We start from the raw sequence: 22,967 nt of genomic DNA on the forward strand, positions 1-22,967 counted from the left end.
AAAAGGGCCAATTTACAACCTCTTTAAAGGACAAGTCCACACAAACTAAAACTTAATTTGAATAAAAAGAGAAAAAAATCAACAAGCATAGTACTGAAAATTTCATCAAAATCGGATGTATATTATAAGAAAGTTATGACATTTCAAAGTTTCGCTAATTTTTAACAAAATAGTTATATGAACGAGACAGTTAAATATAAATGAGAGAGTCGATGATGTCACTCACTCACTATTTCTTTTGTTTTTTATTGTTTGAATTATGAAATATTTTGATTTTCTCGTCATTGTCATGTGAAATGAAGTTTCATTCCTCCCTGAACGTGGAATTCCATTATTTTAACATTTTGTGCTTCAGGCAAGGGGGTCGTAATTGTCAAATTCGTAAAAATTGAAATATTGTATAATTCAAACAATGAAAAACAAAAGAAATAGTGAGTGAGTGGCATCATCAACTCTCTCATTTGGATTTAACTGGCTCGTTCATATAACTATTTTGTTAAAAATTAGCGAAATTTTGAAATGTCATAACTTTCTTATTTTACATCCGATTTGATGAAATTTTCAGCATTGTGCTTGTCTGATTTTTCTCTATTGATTCAAATCAATATTTTTCTGAGGTGGACTTGACCTTTAAAATGTGATATTTTAGCCATTTCTGAACTTTTTTCCCCAAAACCTATGCTACAGGTGTTTGTATTACACGAGATAACCTCCATATACTGTATGATGTCATTTTTAATCTAACTGGACACATTATACAAAGGAGTCACATACAAAGCTCCACTTCTCCGACTATTAAACAATATTTCTAAGTTGTATTATCTTATGCAACCTGTTCCAAGAGTGTATGAAATTCGCTGCTACTTTCATGACTAACAGTTTCTCCTGCAACGATTGATAGTGGATGTACAGTATGATTCTTCACATGCTTTAAAGTGATTGGTTAACATTGGTTTGACTTAAAAAAGATCTGAGCTAGAAGGTCACACTTGTCACCTGTGTCTGTGATATGTCACAAAAGTGAAGCCCAGAAAAAATTGCGTTCGAAAATAATTTTTTAGTGCTTCAAAAATTGAAATATAAAGTGACCGGAAACACTATCTTAATTTCATCCCATACACTTATGTGTACTATTTAGGCGTCTATAAGACACCTATTTACAAAATCAGGGTTTGCCTTGTAGTTTTAGCTTTTCATTCTCAATAATGGTTGTTTTCAGGGTTTACTAGTTCTAATACATGCACTTGTACACATGTTTCATCTTGGTTTGAGAATTTTTTAAATCGGCTGCTCACAAAGTTAAACAATACCTTTAATCAAATGTCTACAAGTAAACAATCCGATTCTCTTCACCCCTATGCTTTGTCTCTCACAGTAAATTGCTGTATACTTTTCAGAACTTGGATTCTCCAATAACAGTTATCAAGCAGGTGAATATTACTTGTTGTGTCGTTCAAATTGTTGATGAATTTAGCGCTTTTTGTAAGAACAATAATTCTTTATGTTTGTGCAAATAATGACCCATGCTACATGTTCTTTTATACATATATTCTATAGAACTTGAAAAAGGTTTGCCTTCAATACAAGTTTGAAGGGAAATAATTAGTATTACACAATCAACATTTTCATAACATATGGACATTAATTATGTTGCATGAAAAAGATAGAAAAGAGATACACAAAATATTACAAATCCAACAATAGATAATTTTGTAAGTTTTCTTGAGTGGTCTGGTCTCCCAGTTACAGTCTGATCAGAGTAAGGATTAAAGGGACGAGTTCTGTGTGCTGACAATAAATCATCCCTAGTTATTTTGTTTAATCCGAACGAACCAGCTCCTATGATTTTACATATAATTTGAGGTGTATTGATTGTTGTAAAGTAATAATCTACAGTCTTAATAATAGATATCAAACAATTGATCCATGATTTTTTATTTAAAAAACTACAATGTATTATAAATGAGAGTGATAGTATTTTTCTTTTAAAGTCTGTTGATGTTGATAAATTAAAATATTTTAAATTATGATCCAACTCATTGTCTACTTGAATTGCAGAATTCAGTAATTAGTGATTCAAATGAAATTCAATGATACATGTATCAGTGCTTGTCTGACATGTTTTTTTTTCATCTCCATGGTAACAGTCTCCAGCTGTTGATGTAGTAGCTATTGGTCTTGCCAATGGTAAGATCATCCTTCACAACATCAAGTATGATGAGACCATCGTCACGTTCACCCAAGACTGGGGGCCCGTAACGGACATCGCCTTTCGCACAGGTATGTCTTCTCTTTTGGTTTATACCCTCTTTATATCTTTTATCCACAGGCGGTCTTCTCATATTGTCTAATATTAAATAGTGGTAGTTAACTATGAGCTGTGATTGGCTAAATTGGTACCACGTGACCTCCCTTCAAATAGTTATATTGTACATATGTGCAATATAACTTTTTATTTTTGGAGGGTAAAGTCCATGTTAAATGAATGGGGAGAATAATGACAATGCGCAGTTATTAAGCCCTGACCTTCATCATTAACTAGACTCGTACAATACGTTGAATTTTAATTTTTATAATGACGTCACCTTTTCTTGACCCATGTAAAGATACAAATGTTTGACATTTAGCATCCCATTTTCTTGCGTATTAGGTACAATTTACTATAATAAATAGTGAACATTCTATTATACAATATTAATTGCTTCATGAGTAATTGACAAGTACTAGTTAAATATGCCCTTTGAAAAGACTTGATTTTTCTCTTTTCTTTTTTTTTACATCAGTGATCCATTAGGTACAAGATTTCAATTCATTATTATTTCATAGCTGAGAAAGTATGCATTGCTAAAGGAATTTACATGTACCAGAATGATAAAAAATATTCTGGGAAGAGTTACTCTCTTTTTTTTCTTCCATTATGATATGCATCGCCTGTCTTTCTCCAGACGGCAATCCAATTATGGTGACTGGGAGTACGGCAGGTCATCTTGCAGTCTGGAATCTGGAAGAGCGCCGCCTACAGGCCCAGATGAGGCATGTTCATTCTGGGGCTGTCGCTGCTGTCTCATTCCTCACGTCCGAGCCTATTCTAGTCACCAATGGTGGGGACAATACTCTCAAGGTTGGTTTCTAATGCTCCTGATGGGATAAAATTTTGGAGAGACTTTCTTTTGTTTATGTGACATTTATACATGATCATGGGGATGATGATGATGATGATGAAGAAGACGATTAGAAAGAGGAGGATAAGGGGTAGGAGGATTACAAAACAGATGATGGTAATGAGAATTACAATGGAGATAATGATGTTGATATTGATCGTAATAACAGTGGAAAATGATAATGGGGATGAGGATTATTTCATTACTCTGATGATGATGATGATGATGATGATGATGATGATGATGATGGTGGTGATGGTGGTGGTAGTGCTGCTGCTGCTGATGATGATGTTGATGATGATGTTGATGATGATGATGATGATGATGATGATGATGATGGTGGTGGTGGTAGTAGTGATGCTGCTGATGATGATGTTGATGGTGATGATGATGATGGTGGTGATAGTGATGCTGCTGCTGCTGATGATGATGATGAAATTGATCTCAAGGATGATGATGAATGTCATCACCATCATGATAATAGATAAAATGATATGGATAATTGAGATGATTTTTATAGCAGTATGGTGAATTTGATGATAATAATTTTTCTTATCCTACTACATGAAGGTATGGATATTTGACCAACCTGATGGAAGTGGTAGAATACTGAGATTGAGGAAAGGTCACAGTGCTCCACCAACCAGTATCAAGTATTATGGCAAAATGGGCAAAACCATTCTGAGTGCAGGTAGGCTGACATTTTCTTTTGTGAGATCAGCTCAAGGCTAAAATCCTCTATGATCTTCCTTTTTTCTCAGAAGACCTTCCTGATAGATGAATGAATTTATCCAGAAAAATACAGATTTTCAATTTTTTTTTTCTTTTTTTTTCACTATCTTCCTGATATCTGGGGCCGGTAACACAAAGCTTAGCAATGATCGTAGACATTTTTCTACAATTGATTGCATTGACTACAATGTACAATCAATTGTGGAAATCTAGTGTACGATTAATTGCTAACAATTTGTTACGAGACCCTGGATGGATTCTGCCTTGAATGAGGAAATGAAAATTGGGCAGCTCTGGTAATAGAATACAATGTCCATCATGTGAATGGATATTCCCCTAGTTGCAAAAGTCTTTTCTACATAAGTACCACCCCTCATGAACTTTTATTTTTTGTTAATTTGCTCTGAAGTGCCTTGATCATCCAATTGAGATGGAAAGTGCACATTACAATTCATTTGTGTTTTTATTTTTTTGTGAAAGCTTTGTAATGTAGCAGTTCTGACTCTCTCGCCTTATAATCAGAGCGTCGTGTGTCCTTTGGCAAGGCATTTATCCACACTTTGCTAAATGGGGAACCCTGTACGATGTGAAAACCTATGGAGTGTGCCGAACAAGTGAGTTTTGGCACTGTTGTTAGAATGCTCCCCAGTGAGTGTATAAGTGAATGCATCGTGTGCAGGCATACAAAGATTGTGATTGGTGGTAATTTTTTACCTGATTGCTAAGAAAGCATGAATGATTGTAAGTGAACAACCAGAGGACCGACGGCTTAAGGTCCTCTCCGAAGGACCTGGTACTGAGGATTAATGCCTTACCAAAGGGCACTAGCGCACCAAGTGGGAATCGAACCGGGTCACCGGAATATGAATCCCCCGCTCTACCGACTGAGCTACCGCGCTTCCGATGATCGGATGACTGGGGTAATAATAATCACATTATGTATTAAGAAACATAAAGTATTAAGTGCTTTATAAATGTAATCATTATTATCATTTTAATTTACCAGGTCAAGATGGTACACTGAAATCCTTCTCTACGGTCCATGACAAGCATAACAAAGACCTTGGTGTAGCGGCTTACGACAAGGCACCAGGGAAGAAGAAAGACAGTAAGAAAGGATGGAAACAAATGAGAGCTATCACATGCTTTGCTGCAGGTAAGGTCAAAGGTCATTGAGGAAATTTATTACAGTGTGGACACTGGGTCATTGGTGGACACGAGGATCACTGACTCTTTGATATGACACCAAAAATAGTTTCTTTTTCCTAGTATTCGTCCTCATGAAAATCACTTGCATAGATGTTCCCTTTGAATTTAGACAATATGAAAGCACTTTTAATCACTTTTTGCCAACATTTCCACCGCATACATTTGTAATTCCGAAGCTTCGTTATTCTGAAGGTTCGTATTTCCGAAGGTTCGTAAGTATGAAAACGAAATGAGGTTCGTTAGTCCGAAAACAAAGTGAGATTCGACGGTTCGTTAATCCAAAGTGAGATTTCCGATGTTTATAACGTCACAAAGTGAGATTTCTGATGGTTCGTTAATCCAAAAACGAAATGAGGTTCGTAATTCCGAAGGTTCGTCATTCCGAAAGCATAACGATTAGCGAACCTTATTTCGTTTTCGGACTAACGACCCTTTGGAACAACGAACTTTATTTCATTTTCAGATTAACGAGCCTTCGGAACAATGAACCTTATTTCGTTTTCGGACTAACGAACTTTCGGAACTTCGAACCTTATTTCGTTTTCGGATTATTGAACTTTCGAAATAACGCCACAATTGTTCGGATTAAAGGGGAAGTTCACCCTGACAAAAAGTTTATTGTAAAAATAGCAGAACAAATAATAAGAAATATTGCCGAAGGTTTGAGAAAAATTTATCAAATAATTAAAAAGTTATTAGAATTTCAATTATTTGATTTGTGACGTCATATGCGAGCAGCATTCCTACATAGCGAATGGTAAAAAATCGACGAAATGTCATTTTCTCAGAAAATTGAAAATTGTTTTCACTGTAACTTTTGTATATCAATAGACAAATCGTTTCACACCCGATCATAAAAAGAAAGCAAAATTAAGTCATCAGGAACCATACAAAATTTGAATTCATACATTTTATATTACATAACACATGGGGCAGCTGCCCGTTTATAACGTCACAAATCAACAATTTTGAACTCTAATAACTTTCTTACTCTTTAACGGATTTTCCTCAAACCTTCATCAATATTTTTTACTATTTTTTCTGCTATTTTTACAACAAAGTTTTCTTCAGGGTGAACTTCCCCTTTAATGAACCCTTTTATGTTTTCGGATTAACGAACATCGAGGTATAGGCAATTTAGGTGTTTCGGAATTACGAAGTGTAACCGTTTCTATAACTACCAGGGCCACTGAAGTGTGACTTCATTAATTATGCATTATAGCATGTTTTATACCATATTTCAGTAAAGCATGAAGAAATTCTCTCACAATCCATGTTTGGTATATCTTGCCCCATGAATACATATGCCCAATCAAAATCAATGTACTATTGGCCTGGTTCTAAATGTTATGTACCAGACCAACACTACATTGACTTTAGTCAGGCTAATTATGTATTCATGATGTCATATCTCGGGCCCCAATCTACTGATTCCCACAAAATTTGGGTTGTGTGCGTCAACCATCATGTTCAACCTAAATATGGTATCAAACATGCTGACATACAAAAAAAAACAGTTTTTCAATACATCATCATTTTGATACTCTTTTACCTTTCATTTTCTTCAGAAACAAGTCGTGAGAGTGACTGGGATGGTATTGCCGCCTGTCATCGGGGCACCCCTATGGTGACGACGTGGAACTACCAGAAGAGCAATATGGGCAAGCATAAAATCAAACATGATCGCTTCAAAGGAGTTCCGGGTGTCCAGGCGATGGTGAGGGATTCTACAACATTTCCTATATGTAATACCAGGACACAGGATCACAACAATGTCAATAATGTAGTCCCACATGTAGACTTTCACGGTGTTGACCGAGTGTAACATCATAAAACGATCTTTCACAGTCAAGAAAAAGTGGATACTTGTCATTGTGTTGATATTTTCTAACTAAATGAAAACAATGCAAGGAAGTATAGAAAGTAGATGGCCATTTTATGGATGTAAGGTGCAAAATGTGACATTTCAGCAAATTATGGTGTTCTTTACCCCTGCTGGTTAACCCTAAACGCCTGGTTATTAATAGTTTTTAAACATGTTTCAAAATAAATGTAAAGACTCAGGCTTAGTCCTGAGCATACCTTGGGCCCTGTCAACTAATTTCTACCTAATTGAGACTCTTGATGTTTTATATCATGCTCCTAGATAATTAGTTAAATAGCAATGAAAAAAATGGTGACGTCATCACGTTGATACTCTAAGTTTCCCATCTTTGTGTAAACATAGTTCATTTCATATCTGTCTTGTATAGGCCGTTGATATATCATCATGTGGAAACTTTGTAGCCGTTGGCTGGAGTACGGGTGATGCTGATCTGTATAACATACAATCAGGCATTCATAGAGGATCCTGTGGTGACCCTAAAGGTGAGATTTTCCTGTCGACTTCATTTGATCTTATCAGATGGTTATTACTGAAACTTTTTTGTTTGTTTTTCTTTCATTTAAATGTTCATTAAATGTGTTCATTATTGATACACTTATGTTATTGTCAATGTCTCAATCAGTGCCCAAAGTTTTTTGCATTCTAAATGTAAAAAAAATGTCTTCTGCTGTGTAAACTCCAAATTCTGCATTCCATCCATCCATATTTTATTGTTCGAAATAGACATGAAATGAAATACTCAGAAAATTTGCTTTGCCCAATTGATAGTGGGCCCGGCAGCCACTGTGCAGCGCCAGATCGACAAGGCTCTATCCCTTTAATCGTTGAACGCCAAACAGGGTAGCAGCAACTCCCATCTTTTAACGTCTTTTGGTCTGACGCGGCCGGGTTTTGAACCCCTGACCTCCCTGTTGTGAGGCGGACGCTCTACCAACTGAGCCAACACGTTTATTGTCTCACCTGCGAAGCAGAGTGAGACTATAGGCGCCGCTTTTCCGACGGCGGCGGCGACGGCGGCGGCGGCGGCGTCAACATCAAATCTTAACCTGAGGTTAAGTTTTTGAAATGAAGTCATAACTTAGAAAGTATATGGACCTAGTTCATCTAACTTGGCCATAAGGTTAATCAAGTATTACTGAACATCCTATTAGAGTTTCATGTCACATGACCAAGGTCAAAGGTCATTTAGGGTCAATGAACTTAGACCATGTTGGAGGGATCAACATCGAAATCTTAACCTGAGGTTAAGTTTTTGAAATGTCATCATAACTTAGAAAATATATGGACCTAGTTCATGAAACTTGGACATAAGGTTAATCAAGTATCACTGAACATCCTGCATGAGTTTCACGTCACATGTCCAAGGTCAAAGGTCATTTAGGGTCAATGAACTTTGGCCGAATTGCGGATATCTGTTGAATTCCCATCATAACTTTGAAAGTTTATGGATCTGATTCATGAAACTTGGACATAATAGTAATCAAGCATCACTGAACATTTTGTGCAAGTTTCAGGTCTCATGATTAAGGTCAAAGGTCATTTAGGGTCAATGAACTTTGGCCGAATTGGGGGTATCTGTTGAATTACCATCATAACTTTGAAAGTTTATTGGTCTAGTTCATTAAACTTGGATATTATAGTAATCAAGTATCTCTGAACATCCTGTGCACATTTCAGGTCACATGACCAAGGTCAAAGGTCAATGAACTTTGGCCGAACTGGGTGTATCTGTTGAATTACCATCATAACTTTGAAAGTTTATGGATCTGATTCATGAAACTTGTACATTAGAGTAATCAAGTATCACTGAACATCCTGTGCGAGTTTCAGGTCACATGATCAAGGTCACAGGTCATGTAAGGTCAATGAACTTTGGCCATGTTGGGGTTTTTTGTTGAATAACCATCATATCTCTGTAAGTTTATTGGTCTAGTTCATAAAAAGTGGACATAAGAGTAACCATGTATCACTGAACATCTTGTGCGAGTTAGAGTAGTATTCAAAGTCAGCACTGCTGCTATATTGAACCGCGTGGTGCAGGTGAGACGGCCAGAGGCATTCCACTTGTGTTCATCCAAAGCTCAGAAAAGACTTATTTTCTCCTTTCAAGTGTATTTCTTTGATAAAGAAAGTTTCATATAAATTTGTTTGTATATTATCAATCAAGTAGAACTATGGAAATAGACTACTGAGCAGAATTTCTACATTTTCTTACTTGAATTTATCGAATCGTAAGGTTATTATCCTGTTACATGTACGTTATTATTTTGTTATGTCTGAGCAGTCAAGTAACTAAAAGTGTTAGCTCTTGAATGAACCAAATAAACATTTTCTATGATATTTTAGAATATTGTTGTAATATTGATTATACTTCTTTGGCTCATAGCGCATGATGGAGCGATTCGGGGTCTGGTAATCAATGGCCTCAACCAGGTTGTTATCACAGGATCGGCGGATCGTCATCTTAAATTCTGGCATTTCAAAAAGAAGCACCTTCTTCACGATCTGGAGTTCAGTGTTCCTATCAACCAGTTGCTACTGCATAGAGAAAGGTAGGTTGCAACAGATTAATTTCAAGGGATCACAGAGAAAGTTCACTTGTCATAGCAAAAAAAAAATTGGCATAAAACTTATTGACTTTTTTTTAATTTAGTTAGTTTTCTGCAGTATCAATTCATTTATTCTTTTCCTTCAAAACTAAATCCAATTATATACATTCATCATATAAAGGAAATTCAAATATATATAAGCGTAGCAATGAAATTTCAAGGTAAACTGAGAAATGGGAAAAAAGTGTGGGTTAGATCACAAAAATATTGATTGCTATATATGTAAGCAGCCATCTATCAGTGTTTCTCATTTTCTACTTGTGTCTTATGTTTTAAAGGGATGGTCCAGGCTGAAAGTATGTATAGCTTAATAAATAGAGTAGAATTCACTGAGCAAAATGCCGAAAATTTCATCAAAATCGGATAACAAATAACAAATTTATTGAATTTTAAACTTTAGCAATATTTTGTGAAAACAGTCGTCATGAATATTCATTAGGTGGGCTGATGATGTCACATCTCCACTTGTTTTTTGTATTTTATAATATGAAATAAGATTAATTCAAATTTTTTCCTCCAAGAACTAAAAAAATGGATTGAAAACTGATTTAGTGCACTAGATATTTATTGCTGCAACTTATTTCATTATAAGGGAGACATATTATTCACACAAGTATGAAATAATGAAAAAAAAAATATGATTTTATGTAATAACCGATACAAAAGAAAGTGGAGATGTGACATCATCAGCGCACCTAATGAATATTCATGACCACTGTTTTCACAAAATATTGCTAAACTTTAAACTTCAATAACTTTATTATTTGTTATCCGATTTTGATGAAATTTTCGGCAATTTGCTCAATGAATTGTACTCTATGTAAATATTTTCAGCCCGGACCATCCCTTTAATTGAATTTATGCTCACCTGCCTTTAGTCCTGTGTTCGCCATTATGCCAGATAATTTAGGGGGACAAGGTCGCAGACATCATTAATGACCAAAAGTTTGGTGTGTAACATTCTCCTGATCTGTCAATGACGGAGGCATAATGTTTGACTGCATGCAGTCGAGAACATGATGGAGGTATAATGTTTGACTGCATGCAGTCGAGAATCTATCTAGTTCTAATTTCTTATGATATTTTCATTGAACTCATGCTGTCCTCCTTACTACCTAGTTCCATGTTGGCCGTTGGGACGGATGACTTCACGGTACACGTAGTAGATGCAGATCTGAAGAGGATAGTCAGAAGGTTCTCTGGACATCACAACAGGATAACAGACTTGGTACGGTTGCAATATTATGGTGCTAAATTGCAAAAGATCATTGAAATATTCATCTGATTGGAGTGTAACCGTGAGAAAACGTTATTTTATCCACGATCATGAGAAGATACCTGCTGCTTTTGCTCGCGAGACTGCAAGCTTTGTCAGGCCTTTGTCGTACGTGGCATTGTTGCTGGAGCAGCGAGATGAAAACCTGACAAAGTTGAAGCCTCACAAACAATCTCACACACAGAGGTAAATTTTCATGATTGCGAATAAAAGAATTTTCTAAAAATTGCAAAAGAGTTTAAACTTGATGGTTTTACAAAACAGAGTTTTTTTTAAGTAGACTTAAATGCAAATTGAGACTGCAAGCTTTGTCAGGCCTTTGTTGTACTTGGCATTGTTACTGGAGTAGCGAGATCAAAACCCGACAAAATCGCAGTCTCACCAACAATAGCTTACCAAACAACAGGTAAATTTTCATGATTGCGGATAAAAGAATTTGCAAACAATTGCAAAAGAGTTTAAACTTTTACAAAACAGAGAGTTTTTTAAAAGCAGACTTAAATGCAAATTGTGCAATGCCTAGTGAGCTTGTTCATACATGTAAGAAATCAGGATGTTGACTGTGCATCCTCCATATGTACAATCCAAAATGTACAATTACACTGTAAAGTGACATCACAATTCATTTCAATGAACTGGGTAAATAAAATGAGGCAAAATACACAAAGGGCTTATTAATGCACACTTCTGCTGCAGATGTGATCACCTCTAGTTAGGCGTGCCGCTCAACGATTTTGCTTTTAATGATACTTTCCTCATTTTCATGGATTGATATGGGAAAGCATTGATTATCCTGTGCATTATTTGTATTTTTGATAAAGGTCTGTCACACTTATTCAGAATGAAGCAGTATTGGCGGAAATGAAATAACTGTCCTTCGTCCACCCGCTGGTTAAGTTTTCCCCTGCTATTCAGGTCTGCCAATGCGTTAGGATTTTCCCCAAGTTTTTTTTTTCATTCCAACTGATTCTGCTCGATTCCGTCCTGAGTCTGAATATATGGGTGACTGAGCCTTGATGTGATGGCCTAGTAGGTGACCAAAATCAGAATCAAATCCATAGATTCACAATCACCACTGTGAATCAGAGCCGATCTGACGAAATCTCTTCTTTTTTGCTTCTTTTCTCAGGCATTCAGCCAAGATGCTAGATGGTTAATCACCGCATCCATGGACTGTACAGTGAGAACATGGGATCTTCCTACTGCTAAGTAAGTTATGCAAAGAAGAAAGTTATTTTCATTTTTTGGTATTTTTTTACGGCAGGAAAATTTTTATAAAGAAACCATGTTAACTTCAGCAGTCATAGAGATTCCTATGCTGTATTTTCATCTCCTTTTCCTCATTTTATTCCCCCTCCCTGTTTATCTTTCTTCTCAATTTTTTTCTTTATTCCTCTTAGTAGCAGTAGTGGTGATAGTAATGCCAGTGGTTTGGCCTGGGAGTAAACGTCAAACAATCAAATGATTTGAATGCATTTCCGCTGAAAACTATCACCGTTGACCGTTATATTTACTTCTCGAATGTATGGCAAATGCGATTAGAGATTGAGGATGGTTCAAGTACCTATTGCAACAACAGTTACAAAATAACAAACTAAGAAAGAAAACTTTTGTTTTGGGAACACTGAATGCTGTTTTAGAAATCATTGTGCTAAGTTAAATTGCTTAACTTTTTGCCCGCTTTGTTTGACTAGAGTCGCGTAAAACGGACTGCCAAGTTTGACTCAAGTCACATTGTATTCACAATAAGTATACACAGAGTGCAGTCTATCGTTCATACACATATACACAATAGTGATGTGTGCATCGCATTGTACTGTAATAACTCATGGCTTTTCTTTACAATAAACCAATCAAAAGTTTTGTGAGCTGAATTAGCATACTAGTAGTCCATGCAAACCCTCTGTAGGTTGCACCTTGAAACTAATGTGGCGCAGGAGTTTTCTGTCCATTGCGGGCAAAGAGTTAAATGAAATGTTACCACATACGCAGTTATGCTACCTCCTTATGAAACAAGCTCCCAAAATCTTACTCTGCCGGAGCCCTCAACACAATATATTTTGTATGCATGATTTATACAGAGCAAACCTACAGCTTGCTTAATAAAGTAGCAGTGTTGGTGGTGGAGGTGGAAGTAGTAATGGTGGTGCTACCAGACCTGCCAACCAGTATGTTTTAGGTGTATTTAGTACGTTTTTGCAACCAAAATACGGCAGTACGTTTTTTCTTGAAAAAATATGTTTTTTGTAAAAAAAATAAATAAAAATTACAAAGTCATAATTTATTGAGAAAAATCATCTTTATACGTCTCTATTTCATAAATCATACACAAATACGGTTATAAGATCAATGTGATTTCAGGTAACTTGTTTTTTTTTTCAATCATTTTGTTAAAACCAGGGTGAGATATACACATGTTTAAATGTTTTTTTTTTCATCTGCAAGAGCAGTGTGCATTTAAGCTTGCATGCAGCTTGAGCGCCGCGATGAGCAAGTGCGCCAAGCATTTTATTATGAAATACACTTTTTTGGGGAAAATACAGCTTTTTTTGTCACAGAATACAGTTTTTCATTCCCAGAGGTTGGAAGGTCTGTGATGCTGGTGGAGGTGGTGGTTGAAATACTTGTATTACAGGTATTTCTGTTTAGCGGTACCGTACTCTCAATCTCTATATATCCTCTCCTACAGGTTAATAGATTGTTTCCTTGTAGATGCAGCTGTTACTAGCCTCACGCTCTCTCCGACCAATGACTTCCTGGCTACCTCACATGTTGACGATCTGGGAATTTATCTATGGTAAGACCCATCCACGTTTGCTCTCTAGAGGGCTATATAGTATACAAATAATGAATGTTTATGAGTGCAATGGACAGAATACTTCATGAGGTGAAAGATGAAATGATCCATTCAACTAGGCTACGCCTTGTTGAATGGATCATTATTTCATCTTTCACCGAATGAAGTTTTCTGTCCATTGCACGAATTAAAAAATTCATTATTTGGTTTATATGACACCTTCAAAATGTTTTTTTTTTTCATATGAAATTCATGAATTTTGATGCAATTTTGATGTCTCATTCTCATTTTTTTATCCATTCTTCACTTCATGATCTGTCCAGCCATGATAGTTGGAGAGCATTTGAGTTCATATGAACTGGAGATGCAGAGACGGATTGAATTAGGAAGGCCACAATCATAGGGGTCAGATTTTCGTACTTCATGGAATTGCTATAGAAATTAATTTCACACTGATAAGATTTGCCCCCAAGAAGTCATTGTAAATCATATTTCAGAGTTTGGTTGAGGGATCAAGGGCCCTGTCTTACCAAGAGTTACATTTGTTTCGATCAACCTCAACTATATGGAAATCCAACAATGTCTTAATTTTTTTTCCTCCAAGGAAATTTGCACAACGTCCTTTGTAAGCAAAGATAAGCACACTGAATAACAATGGATGTATAACTTTATAACATATCTAGAAAATATTTTGATTAAACATGCATTTTAGATGTTGACGTGGCTGGCTTTCCATAGTTGTGGTTGATTGGATCAATCTTAACTCTTTGTAAGATGGGGCCCTGGAAAGCAGCCGGGGCTGGATAGGGTTAATGAGTAGCTCTTCAAGATATAGCATTAATAATAATAATAATATGGGTATATTTACCCAGGGTAGCCATTTCAGTTTCGAAAACCTACCAGCGGGCCCTGGTATTATTATTACCCCGGCTTTGCATTGCATTGCAAACAAATATCATATCATGCACAGATGCTAATTTAAGATAATCATAAAAATATCTGATTCAAAAGGAATGTTTCGATGATTGTACCAGGGGTATGAGAGTTCAGCTTTTTAGCTGACTTCGGCTATTTTTTCTTTTGATTTTTAGCTTAATTTCAGCTTATTTTGGCTTATCTCTGTACAAAAGTATGGAATCTCTTTCAATTTCGGCTTTTTTCAGCTCTTTATTTGTGATCATTCACACTCCTTTTGATTGCTTAATAACATGCTATTCTTTCAAAATCAGGGGGTTGTTTCACAACAATTTAAGTATGATTTGTAGTCGCACTTAAATACCGAGTTGCATATGGTATGAAAGGCTTGACCGCATTGGTCAGATCGTGTCATGAAGATGCACACTACTGCTTCAATCAATAAGGTTGCGCGTTGCACATCATGTACACGTCGGCATTTAAAGATAAATTCCAGTATTGGTAATGATCTCAAAATGAATTTTTACAGAATCTAATATAATGACCACCCAAGTGTCTGTTTGTATGAATAAAAATTATGTGCCAAAGGATTCTGGAAGAAATTGTGTAATTGCTGAGAAATAAGCAAAATGAGCGCGGATTCGGTCACTTCCGTCGGGTCTTTATTCCAGCAATAATAATACACTGTCCCACGTGTGCCTATCTGTGTTGGTGATCTTCAGTTTGAACATTTTTCAGCATAGATTTCAAGATTTCACAAAGTTAAGTTTATGTAACGGTACCAGATCTAGATCCTCGATGATATACTGACAATTAAGCCTGGTTTTACAGACTTTCTCATGAAATCAGTGTTTACTTCAACTACTAGAATTTCTCTTTAAGTGCGGCCTAAGTCATACTTAAATCTTTGTGAAACACCCCCCAGGTCCAACAAGACTTTGTACAGCCATGTAAGCATGAGATCTCTACCTGAGGATTATGTACCCACTCTTATCAGTCTACCTGGAACGAGTGCAGAAAAGGGTGAGTTGTGTTTCATGAAGCAAACAGTCAGTGATTTTCACTGACTGATTCATTCTTAACCAATCAGATGCAAGGATTTCAGTAGCCTATAACAGTCTTCAGTGCAAGTCATTGAATGTGTTTTCATGAAATGCTCCCCTTGGGCTACTTTCATTCTTTTTTTTATTTCCCCATGATGGATGTTTAAATGGCAGTTTAGAATCATTTAAAGGTCCCATGAAATACAGCAAAGATGCTGATTTGAATCAATAGAGAAAAATCGGACAAGTACAATGGTGAAAATTTCATCAAAATCGGATGTAAGAAAAGAAAGTTATGACATTCATGACATTTCAAAGTTTCAACAAAATAGTTATATGAACGAGCCAGTTACATCCAAATGAGAGAGTCGATGATGTCACTCACTCACTATTTCTTTTGTTTTTTATTGTTTGAATTATACAATATTTCAATTTTTACGAATTTGACGATTAGGACCTCCTTGCCTGAAGCACAAAAGGTTAAAATAATGGAATTCCACGTGTTCAGGGAGGAATGAAACTTCATTTCACATGACAATGACAAGAAAATAACAATATTTCATATTTCATATAATAAAATACAAAAGAAATAGTGAGTGAGTGATGTCATCAACTCTCTCATTTGGATGTAACTGGCTCGTTCATTTAACTATTTTGTTGAAAATAATCGAAACTTTAAAATGCCATAACTTTCTTATTTTACATCCGATTTTGATGAAATTTTCAGTGTTATGCTTGTTGAATTTTTCTCTTTATATTCAAATCAAGTTTTTGTTGGGGTGGACTTGTCCTTTAAAGGTCCTATGAAACACAGCAAAGATGTTGATTTATTCGTTAGCTTAGTGGTTACTAAATAGGATTCCATCAAAATTTTACCTGAAAAACATCCCACATCAGGTTCAAAAGCAGTTTTATATTCAAAATTGAGCCAAATTCGCCCCGCCCACAAAAATTCAGCCCGATTTGGTTTCGTATATCATGCGACAATTATGACGTCAGGGAAGGAAGCTGCTGAGTGTTGCTGACTTTGGAGCGTGAAGTGCCTATTGTGGTTGCACGTGTGGATTCAAAGTAAATAACTAGAATTGCTGGAATAATATTCAGAACCTGAATCTTCAAAGTCTGAAGAATCAGACTCAGCTGATGACGATGTGCAGCCATGATCAAAACCTCAGAAAAATCTTTTAAAAATCTGTTAAGGATGAGCTCGGTCGAAACAGTAACTACATGAGGAACGTGTACAATAACTAGGGGTCCGGCTGCACAGCTGAGAAAGCCTTCCTTCGATGACGTCACAGTGATTGACAGGTCGATTGGTCAACCCTTTCGAAAATTTTAGTGGGCGTTCCTGTTGAAGTTCATTTCCATGGAATAACTCAACACCGGTTCGTCGTACACAGGAACCGATGGCAAATTTGTATTTTTCAAGTAAAACTACCGAATAATAGATATGTATCTAGAATAAGATGGAATTGGTGTCATAGAACCTTTAACTTCGAGGAGTCACAAGGAAAATTAATTTTTATGCCTCAGCCCATTCTATATGATCGCTGGAGGCAATCACATCTGTCTGTTTTTCGTTCTCTTGATAAATAAAGAAATAAGGTTTAAGGTCAATGAATAAACAAAAAAGGTCAAAGATGTCATTACATACATTATTCTTGCAATAGCTGGACTGTTTTAGGTTTTAACTTATGTACACGGGAGGGAAATTAATCTAATAAGGATAAAGGTCAAAAAGTTCATTACATTCTTTGATATATAAGTTTGTTGCATTGCCAATTTATAGTGTGTAAAGATTAACTAAAGTTGAATGGCTTTTATTCAGAAACAGCAGCACCGTACTATGAATGAAAATGGAATCAACTGTTTTAGTACATTTTTAAAAATTATTTTAAATGTGCGATTGCTTGCATTCAAGAAGCTTCAAAACACTGTACTCTTCTGGGTTAAGTTAGGTATTTTCATACGTTTCCCCATTCTAACGGAATGAAGGTCAAGCCAGTGGAGTGGATGTTGTGGATGAAGATGAAGAGATGGAGGGTGATGAAGAAGAGGAGGAAGAGGAGGAATTGACAGAGTTTAAATCACCAGACCAGCTTGGAGAAGAATTGATTACCCTTTCGCTGCTTCCTAACTCAAGATGGCAGAGTCTTACGCACCTAGATCTTATCAAGGTAAGGTTAGGATGAGGGATTTAGGATATGGCCTTGGATGCCAGAATGGCTGATCTCAGTGCCCATCTCATTTGCCTTGCAAGATTTTTCCCCCTTTTTTTCTTGTGCTGTTATACAGAAATAAACCCTATAGCATTTGTCTATCAAAGTTTAAGGCCTGAAATATATAAAGTTAAAACATAATCTGATAGAATAATAACCAAAGTGTACCTATGTATAAACTGAAGAATAAGTGGCAAAATCAAAATATTCTTGTAGAAAATCTGCCATAACTGAAGAATGAGCAAAATATTGTTGCTCTCCCGCCTCAGTTAAGGCCTTTTTTCAAGCAATTATAATAGACTGTCCCACGTCAGGTGCGGATCCAGAGCCTGATCGTCATTCATTTTACTGTGCAATGAATGAATTCTGTACGTGGTTCACAAGTATATATATTCATATTTTACAGGTTCGGCCTGCACCTTCCTGCCCCCCTCCCCCCTGGATCCTCCCTTGCACATGTGTTCATCTGCTTTGCCGATCTTCAATTTGCCTTAATTTTGTTTGTTTTATTAGTTACCAAGGTGATCACCCAATTTCCATTCAAAATAGAGTGACCATAGCATCTCCAGCTGGGCCCCATATAATAAAGTTTGATCATAGGGCTGTAAATTAAGAGGCTTTTATAGGAGGAAATTATAATTTGTTTAAGGCCTGAAATATAAGGCCGGATCCGCACCTGATGTGGGACAGTCTATTATAATTGCTTGTTGAAAAAAAGGCCTTAACCGAGGCGGGAGAGCAACAATATTTTGCTCATTCTTCAGTTATGGCAGATTTTCTACAAGAATATTTTGATTTTGCCACTTATTCTTCAGTTTCTACATAGGTACACTTTGGTTATTATTCTATCAGAGTATGTTTTTAACTTTATATATTTCAGGCCTTAAAGCTTGTGTATAGTTTTGGTAAATCCATCAAAATGCACCTATCACTATTCCAATTCATTGCTAGCTAATACGAATGGATATGCCCTATAACAGTTATGATGTGGAGGATATGAAATGAAAATGTGTTTTACAGGATAAATTTTGCGATTTTACATGGAAATTTAACTTGATCGGGTCACCCGATCAAATTAAAATATCTGTGTGTTTTTGTCTTTCAATTAAATCCTATTCCAAATCATGGAATGGGCTGAAATTTTCAAGAAATGTGCTTTGTCTGTAACTTTTGGATATCTAATCACTAAATTTATAAGATAAGTGCTTGAAAGCCCATTTTTTTAATTTAAAACAAGCATCGCCGAGAGAGGGCGCTATATATCCAAGATTTGAATATTTGAAATTTTCTCAGAGAAGTGCAGTTGGAAAAATATCTAACGGTCTCTACGCTTCAGTAAGACTGTCATATTAGATGATATTCGATTATCAATCACATTATTGACCCTTTACCAAAGCTATACACAGGCTTTAAACACATCATAGGGCTGGTTTCTACTTGTACGATTGATTGCATTTATTATTATGTGTGGTCAGTTGTGAATATCAGCCTTATGATTAATTTCTAACTTTTTCAGAAATTAGAAATTAATTTCTAATCTTCTTTTACGGGGCTCAGTTGACGCTTGAATACCGTTTCATAACTTGGAGTGAATGATTTATTTCCTATCCGTTGTCATTTATCATCAGAAAAGGAACAAGCCAAAAGAACCCCCAAAGGCGCCCAAGGCAGCTCCCTTCTTCCTCCCTACTGTAGCGGGTCTGACGCCAAAGTTTGTTGCAAGCACTGATGGTGAGATGGATAAGGTAAGAAATGCCTCTTGAACACAGCTTTGCAATACCACTGTGCGATCGTGTTGTGGAGTATGGTTTTTAGTCCAGCCATTCTAATGTCCCCACTTCTTTTATGTAATCAAGTAAGTAGCCTTTGTAAAAAAAAAAGCTGTTCACGATCGTCATGGTCCGACAGGATGTATGGTGTCGGGATGAAACTTCTTGAGGACTGCTATGTTGTTTGAGATTCTATAGCTCTCCCTCCTTTATCCGTAATATTATAATTCAGTGTTTGTGTACATTGAAGAATGTATGTTGTAATGCATGGAGTTGTTTTTACCGTAAATCATCAGTTTGCATCTGATATCCAGATGCATGGAGTCTTTTTATTAGTTATGAGATTTTACAGCTTAAATGTTGCTATTATCGTTATGATCCAGTTTCTTGGCATATAAAGCAGACATGCCAACCAGTACGTTTTAGGCATATTTAGTACGTTTTTACAACCGAAATACGGCAGTACGTTTTTTCTTAAATTTTTTTTTTTTTTTTTTACAAATTCGTTATTTATTGAGAAAAATCATCTCTATATGTCTCTATTTCATAAAACGTACACAAATGTGGTTATTAGATCAATCTAATTTCAGGTAACTTTTTTTTTCAATCATTTTGTTAGAACCAGGGTGAAGATATACACATGTTTCAATGTTTTTTTTTGTTTCATCTGCAAGAGCACTGCGCATTTTAGCTTGCATGCAGCTTGAGCGCCGCGATGAGCGGGTGCTCCAAGCATTTTATTATGAAATACACTTTTGGGGGTAAAATACAGGGGGGTTTTTTTATCACAGAATATAGTTTTTCATTCCCTGAGGTTGGCAGGTCTGATAAAATGTCTGTTTGTATGTTGTTCTAAAAGAGATGTCCCATTGCGTATGACACTGCATCTCAAAAGAGATGCTATTTAGATCACAAATCAGTACTGCAGGATATTTCAAAATTCTTTTTTTATAGTACAACTTGTGTTATCGACTTTTAATCGTTTAGTTTGTGCCCGTTTCTTATCCTGCATTTAGCCGTCATCCCAAGTCTTGAATCTATCCAGTATGGAGATGAAATCTGACCTTTGCAGTCTTCTGGAGAAAGGGACTACCCCAGAGCACTGTGAGTACAAAATCATTAATTCTCAAAACATATATATATACACCCTGTCCATATACACCAATACTGCAGTATTACAGTAAGATAACCAATGCAAATCACATTCTAAATCCCTGTTCATGCACAGCTCTGAAAATTGCAGTATTTTTATGTGTAGACAAAAGTAAGTCAGAATTCTGCAATCTACACAGCCAATTCTCATCGTCTCCAATAAGTAGACTTTTCTTTACCCATACTGTGATATTAGGGTAAATGTTAATATTCAACATATAATATAGACTATCTAATCGGGGTTTCACTTTTTATTTAATCCCAGATGATGCAGTCTTGAAGTTCCTTAAGTCCTTGTCTCCATCTCAGATTGACATGGAGCTGAGGTCATTGGATCCTATTGGGGGTGGGTCGTTGCTGGCTATGAGGCAATTTATCTCATTCCTTCATCATCGCTTGACGACTGGTAGAGATTATGAACTCATCCAGGCGTATCTAGCTCTCTTCCTCAAGGTAAATGTTTCAGTCTTCAATATTTATTTTACATTTTACTCCATTATCATAATTGAATTTGATTTTATTTCATTTCGTTTGAATCTGATTTCAAGTTTGTTTATGTGGAGTGTTGTGGCCCAGTGGATTAGTCTCCCGTCTCTGAAACAGGGGACCGTGGGTTCAAATCCCAGCCATGTCATACTTTCCTTTTGGCAAGAAATTGAAAAGTAAACTCATCATGGTGTCCTCTTTTAAGAATTTTGATATTTATTGAATCATTTATGTTCTGCATTGAATCCCAATATGGTGCCAAAATATGATAACCTGCTTACATTTTTCCCTTTCGGTTTCTTATATACTCTTTTTCTTTTTAGCTCCATGGGGCCTCGATAGCCAGAGATCCAGGCTTAGCAGAAGAGCTCTCCTCACTAGCGGAAGTACAGGAGTCGTCATGGTTACGCATCCAGCGCCATTTTGACCAAAGCCTATGTCTTGTCAAGTACTTGAAGAGTGCTAAGATATGATCCATGGCATTGGTCTGAGAACTCTTTTCATTAAACAATGGACCGTAGGACCTGGCGGGTGTTTCATAAATCTGTTAGTAAGTTAAGAGCGACTTTAAGAACGACTGGTGATCCTTTCTTATGGTAAACGATTTTCACCATTAATGTTCATTGGTGATTATTTAGCGCGTTAGAAAGGTTCACCAGTCGTTCTTACGGTCACTCTTAACTTACTATGTTTTCATCCGAGTCTCTGAATATCAATGTTAAAGTTATATCAGCTGTCATGATGATGACATATCGTCTGTGTATACATAGTGCCCTGTATTTGGAACCCCATTTTTTAATAAGACCCGGTCTAATTTTTTTTAAATTATGGAAAGCCAAATATCAGATATTTTTTTTCTTATACTTACTATTTTTGCTCCCCTCGCTTTCCATGATGAACAAAAAAATACTTCAGTTATCATTCCCAGAACATTTATGAATGATTTGATCAATTACATATTTACCAAAAGTGATTAGTGCTACAATTGGCTCTCCATAGTTAAACCCCAACTTTAAACCAGAGTTCAGAACATGGGCCTGAGAATCTAGATGGTGGTTGATTGGTGAGGTTCCTATAGACAGGTGACCCTACCTTAGTCAAATCTCATGAAACCATAGACATCTATTTGACTTTATGAAGAAGATGAAGAATAGACACGTTTGCATATTCTGGTCTTAAGTAACGTTTCGAGTTAAGGAAGGTTTACTTACACAGAGTCTACTATATTTCCATGCCCTAACTTCAAAAGTGTCAAAAGGAAATGGCTGCTTATGAAAGTGTAAACTCTGTCTACGAAGAAAGAAAAGTTGAAAGTTCCACTGGCATCAAGAATCTGCCAGTATTTGCCAGAAAATGCTTGAATTGGGATGCTAGGTATAGACATGAAGAATGTCTCCTAGAGAGTAGCCGTTTGATATGGTTTTGGGAAGAAGATCAGTTTCTGTTCTTTGTCATGTAGTGACTGGATGAAGACTATTCATTCATGGAAAGGTTTTGACACAACGAGAGCAGTGTGGATATATGTTCCGAAAGACACGGTGAAAAAATTATTGGATTTAAAATGCTAATCATGTACTCAGTCATTAAAAATGAAATTTTCATTGTTATCCTCATGTTTTTTTTTCTAAAAATCATGTTGAATTTAAGCAGAAAAAAATACATTGTTTTCAATCCAGTTCTTGATCTAATTGTGAATACTGGTGGCTGTGGCATG

At 36.2% G+C, this 22,967-nt stretch overlaps 1 protein-coding gene across 1 annotated transcript in view; it reads left to right on the plus strand.

Moving 5' to 3' along the window:
* Positions 1–22,110, plus strand: part of LOC121423865 (WD repeat-containing protein 36-like) — a 34,829-nt gene extending 12,719 nt beyond the window's left edge. The window contains exons 6-22 of the mRNA XM_041619378.1: positions 1,376–1,430; positions 2,148–2,280; positions 2,946–3,121; positions 3,732–3,852; positions 4,900–5,049; positions 6,671–6,819; positions 7,355–7,469; positions 9,374–9,539; positions 10,716–10,824; positions 12,002–12,081; positions 13,562–13,669; positions 15,510–15,607; positions 17,623–17,804; positions 19,475–19,591; positions 20,632–20,719; positions 21,033–21,220; positions 21,577–22,110. Of these exons, the coding sequence (XP_041475312.1) occupies positions 1,376–1,430; positions 2,148–2,280; positions 2,946–3,121; positions 3,732–3,852; positions 4,900–5,049; positions 6,671–6,819; positions 7,355–7,469; positions 9,374–9,539; positions 10,716–10,824; positions 12,002–12,081; positions 13,562–13,669; positions 15,510–15,607; positions 17,623–17,804; positions 19,475–19,591; positions 20,632–20,719; positions 21,033–21,220; positions 21,577–21,726 (2,185 nt within the window). The 3' untranslated portion in view covers positions 21,727–22,110. The remainder of the gene's footprint in view (positions 1–1,375; positions 1,431–2,147; positions 2,281–2,945; positions 3,122–3,731; positions 3,853–4,899; positions 5,050–6,670; positions 6,820–7,354; positions 7,470–9,373; positions 9,540–10,715; positions 10,825–12,001; positions 12,082–13,561; positions 13,670–15,509; positions 15,608–17,622; positions 17,805–19,474; positions 19,592–20,631; positions 20,720–21,032; positions 21,221–21,576) is intronic.
* The last annotated feature ends 857 nt before the right edge of the window (positions 22,111–22,967 follow it).

Source organism: Lytechinus variegatus, chromosome 11, assembly GCF_018143015.1.
Source record: "Lytechinus variegatus isolate NC3 chromosome 11, Lvar_3.0, whole genome shotgun sequence".
NCBI lineage: Eukaryota > Metazoa > Echinodermata > Echinoidea > Temnopleuroida > Toxopneustidae > Lytechinus > Lytechinus variegatus.